Here is a 3,955-nt window from a genome sequence, read left to right on the forward strand (position 1 = left end):
AAATGAAGAAGCTCCAGTCCAAGCATTTATGCAGAATGTCTTACTAGCGATATATTTTGTTTGCTCAGGGAATCACAAGGCATTCATTACCATGATACAAATTGCAAAAGCTTTCATTTTAAAGCGCAAGAGGAATAGGATACTCAATTATTTCAGTTAAGAACACTTACTGGGAGTCTAATACAAGGTTACTTAGCTGTAACGTGATTTTCTCACAATTAAGGAAGTCTGCACTAAACGGGAAGGAGTTTGCACAGCTTTGAAGATGATGCCAGCAACTTTCTAAAGTCAGTCTTTACACAAGATTCGGCTTATTTTATTTTCAGAGACACATATTGAATGAGCTGGCCATCACCATTCAATCCAAACAAGTATTCGCATAAACTTCCCCCATCTACATTAGAGCTCCCACCCAAATACAGTCCTCCTCTTTTCTGCAAAAAAGCTAGTTATTCTTGGTTATTGCTGTATTACAGGAAAAAATATTAGTATTTGCAGGAGAAACAGAATACGTATTTTGAAGATCACATAATTTATAAAAAGCCTCACACCCAGTCTCATCTTGTGCTGCTTCTGTACAGCAAAAAAGCATAATTTCTTCCAAATGAAACAGTACCTTCAGACACTCTCCCTGCCCTGCACATCTCAGTAGCATTTATGCCTCTTCCGTATGGTTTCTACCAGTAGGTAATGGCCCACAATGCATTTAGGGCAGCACCTCAAGCAAGAGGGTACTTCACCGAATCGACCTGACCCCAGTGAAATCCATGAGAAAACAAGGAAGGAACACATGATGGGAAAGGAAAGAAAGTTATTCTCACTTCTCTGAAGGGAACAAATCTTTCTGACAGCAGAAGTGTTGTTTTCAGAGAGCTTTAAGCCAACAGGCCAGCGTACTAAATAGAAGCAGCCCCTTCACCCAAACGCAAACACCTCTATAAAAACTATTTTTAATTTAGATCTGCCTCTGAAATGAATGAGGGTGATTTGAATGCTGGAGAAACTGAAGAGTCTGCTTTGCGACCAAACCAATCAGACTGTGCAAATCCATGTTGTTTACCTGCAGTGCTGAGTCATATCTGGATGGTGGACGTGCCTCACTGAATACCACACCACGTGAGTTTCAGCACTTCCCCTCCTACCAGAATGCTGCCTTAAAAAAGAATTTCCACACTGACATGATAAGAAGTGATCTTTTCCTGTCACATGGAGTACATATATTTAAGCCTGTCACAAACATTTGGCCAAAAATTGTTTATTATGGTATTTCCCAAGCCACAAACACTACACGAGCCACTCTTACAGGATATGGTGTCCAAGGACATGTGACCTCGACCTTACTTCTTGCTCCCCTACCCCCATTCCACCAAGAAAAGCATTGTATCCTTGAAGGCTTTGATTTTAAGTCTTCAGATAGACTTCTGCATTTTTCGGGAAATCAAGAAAACCATCTAGTTCATATATTCAATGTACAGTGTTTTCAGTAAGTGTTCATGTGAACAGTTAGGTCACTTCACACCACGGAGGTGGTACTTTCCGGATTCACACGCATCAATCTTGAAGCATTTCGCAGATCCTGTAGCTGCTTGGCTGGCTTTCCGACTCCTTCCTCAAATCTTTTTTCCACGACAGGAAGGACAGTTTCATACAGGAAGGATGCATTTTGCCTAATGAAGGCTTTCTTCTCAGGGTCCTGTTCACACCGTAAACTGTAATCAACATGCTGGACAGCCACCAGGATGATTTCCACAAGACTCTCCAAAAGAACCATATGCAGCTCTGGAAAGTAAAGCTTTAACGCTTCCTCCAAGAAAGCCATAGTCTGCTTAGTGAAAGCTACTACAGTATAGCTAAGGTTGACCCAGCAGTCATCACCTGTGTATTGGTCAAAATTGCCTACCCCACAGCTCCTCATCTCCTCCCTGAGTTTCCCCAGTGCCTCTGGAGTCATTAGGTTCATCTTTCTCCACATCTCCTCCGAGTTGCGGTGCTTGGTGGCCTCAATGATGATATCCTTGTAGCTCTGCAAAGCACCTTTGATATCCTTCACCAGGAGGGCATGGATGATGAAGGTGAGATCCAGTCCAATCTCACTAAGCTGCTTGCAGTGCTCTTTAGCTACCTTGGGTATTAACAAAAAGCAAAGGGTGTTACTAGTGTGCAGGCCCCCCTTACCCAACCTATCATTCTCAGAAAACAAAGCATTAGTCATGCTGCACGTATTTCTGCTGCTTTAAGAAATTCCTTATTAATGAAAAATTAATAACTAAAAGACAAACCCTGCCTGTTAAAAATAATCTAGACAATTACTTTATAACATGCACACAGACACTCTTTTTTTTTTTCCCCCTTCTATTAGCAGCTGGAAGAAACCATAACCTGAGAAAGTTACTCCTGCAAAAAATTATGGAAATGTAGTCCAAGACAGGCTTGGAAAACAAACAAAAATATTTCAAAATATTCATCATTCAAATGCAGCTTATGTAAATTTCAGAACCTCCTACTAGTTAAAGGCAAATTAAAAATAAACACATTTCACATTTCTGATAAAGGCAGGGTTTTCCTCGTCATGTATTTTCATCCTATTGTTCTTGTCTGTTAAACTGAAAAACCAAATCAAACCAAATAAAATATTAACCTTTTAATGCAAGAAACCTCTCTGGAGACCCATTCAAGGGTCAACAACCAATGCAAGGTTAGAAAACAGGATTTACAATCCTTGCAGCCTTTGTTTTGGCCATCATACCACACCACCCTCTATGGACCCGCTTACCTTGACGCACTCTGCCGCAGTGGACAAGCTCTCTTTACTATCAAATACTTGCTTACTGAAGGCATCTACAAACATCTTCATAGAAGAGCGGGCCCAGACCACGAAGGCAGAGTAGCAGCCATTGTTGCCTGCAAAGTCTGTCTCAAACTCTCTCGCCGTCTCTAGAAGGCTGGTGAAGAAGACATGGCAGAGCTTGTGGATGTAGAGCAGCGTGGCGCCCTCAATGCGCAGCTGTCGGATGGCCGTCTGCACCGCGGCCGCCCGGTTCTTCAGGAAGAGCTCACACGCCTTGGTGGACTGGCCCAAGCGAATGAGCTGGGACACGGCGCGGCGGGTGGCCCGTGGCCCTCCCCGCAGTGAGCGGTCTGGAGAGAGCTCAAACACCAGCACATCTGTAAGCTGTCGGACACGCTCATCCACCTTGGCTCGCAGCTCCTTTACGGGCTGGTTCATGGGCTTGTCCCCCAGATACTCGTTGAGTTTATCCAAGAGGTCCACCGCCCCCTCAAAGTCCCGCTGAGCGATGCAGACGTCCAAGTCCTCTGGCAGCTCCTGGATCCACTCAAGTGAGAGGTCGACTACCTCCTCCTCAGCAGAGGGTTCTTCCTCCTTCTCCTCGTCATCATCCTCCTCAAAGGGGTTGGTGGATTCAGGGGGTGTCGGGGCAGGCCGGGGTAGGGCCTCCTGCTCCAGGCGTCGCTTCTCACTGAGAGCCCGGTTGCGCTTGGTCCCCTCCAGCCCCCCCAGCCACTCCTTCTTGATCTTGGCATTCTCGGCCTGGAAGATGCGACTCTCTGGGAACATGAGCAGCTTGAACATGTCCTTCATGGGTGGGTTGTCCTTGACATTGACCACGGCCAGCCCGTCGAGGGGGTAGAGAGCATCGTAGCGGTAGGCACCACGGGGGTTGGGGAGGGCGGTGGCCACGAGCAGGCAGTCGTTCATGAGGAACGCGTGCACCCGCTGGATCTGCGCCATGTGGTCGGCGTCGTACTCCACCAGGTCCCCGTTGTATACGAGGTACTTGCCGGGGCTTTCGGGCAGGAGGTCACGGCAGCCCTCCACCTTCTCCAGGAGGGTGGTAAGAGTGCGCTGCCGCCCCTCCTCGCTGGCCGCAGCCTCCTTGGCTGACAGCGGCAGGAAGGGGTCGGTGGTGGCAGCACGCCGGGCACCCAGGGCGGG

At 47.0% G+C, this 3,955-nt stretch overlaps 1 protein-coding gene across 1 annotated transcript; it reads right to left on the reverse strand.

The window, feature by feature from the left end:
• Window positions 1–1,192: 1,192 nt before the first annotated feature.
• Window positions 1,193–3,949, reverse strand: EXOC8 (exocyst complex component 8). Its single transcript, XM_010193613.1, has 2 exons — window positions 2,774–3,949; window positions 1,193–2,122 (listed from the first exon to the last, which is right to left on the reverse strand). The coding sequence occupies exons 1-2, from the start codon at window positions 3,749–3,751 to the stop codon at window positions 1,514–1,516; spliced, it is 1,587 nt and encodes a 528-aa protein (XP_010191915.1). The 5' UTR covers window positions 3,752–3,949; the 3' UTR covers window positions 1,193–1,513.
• Window positions 3,950–3,955: the final 6 nt, after the last annotated feature.

This window comes from Mesitornis unicolor, unplaced genomic scaffold (genome assembly GCF_000695765.1).
Source record: "Mesitornis unicolor isolate BGI_N332 unplaced genomic scaffold, ASM69576v1 scaffold32261, whole genome shotgun sequence".
Classification (NCBI taxonomy): Eukaryota; Metazoa; Chordata; class Aves; order Mesitornithiformes; family Mesitornithidae; genus Mesitornis; species Mesitornis unicolor.

Bases quoted from the DNA above. Each gene is read 5' to 3' on its own strand.
- EXOC8 (XM_010193613.1), bottom strand. From the start codon at position 3,751: ATGGCGCAGATCCAGCGGGTGCACGCGTTCCTCATGAACGACTGCCTG. The intron at 2,123-2,773 runs GTAAGCGGGTCC...TTAATACCCAAG, and splicing joins CTGCGGCAGAGTGCGTCAAG to GTAGCTAAAGAGCACTGCAA.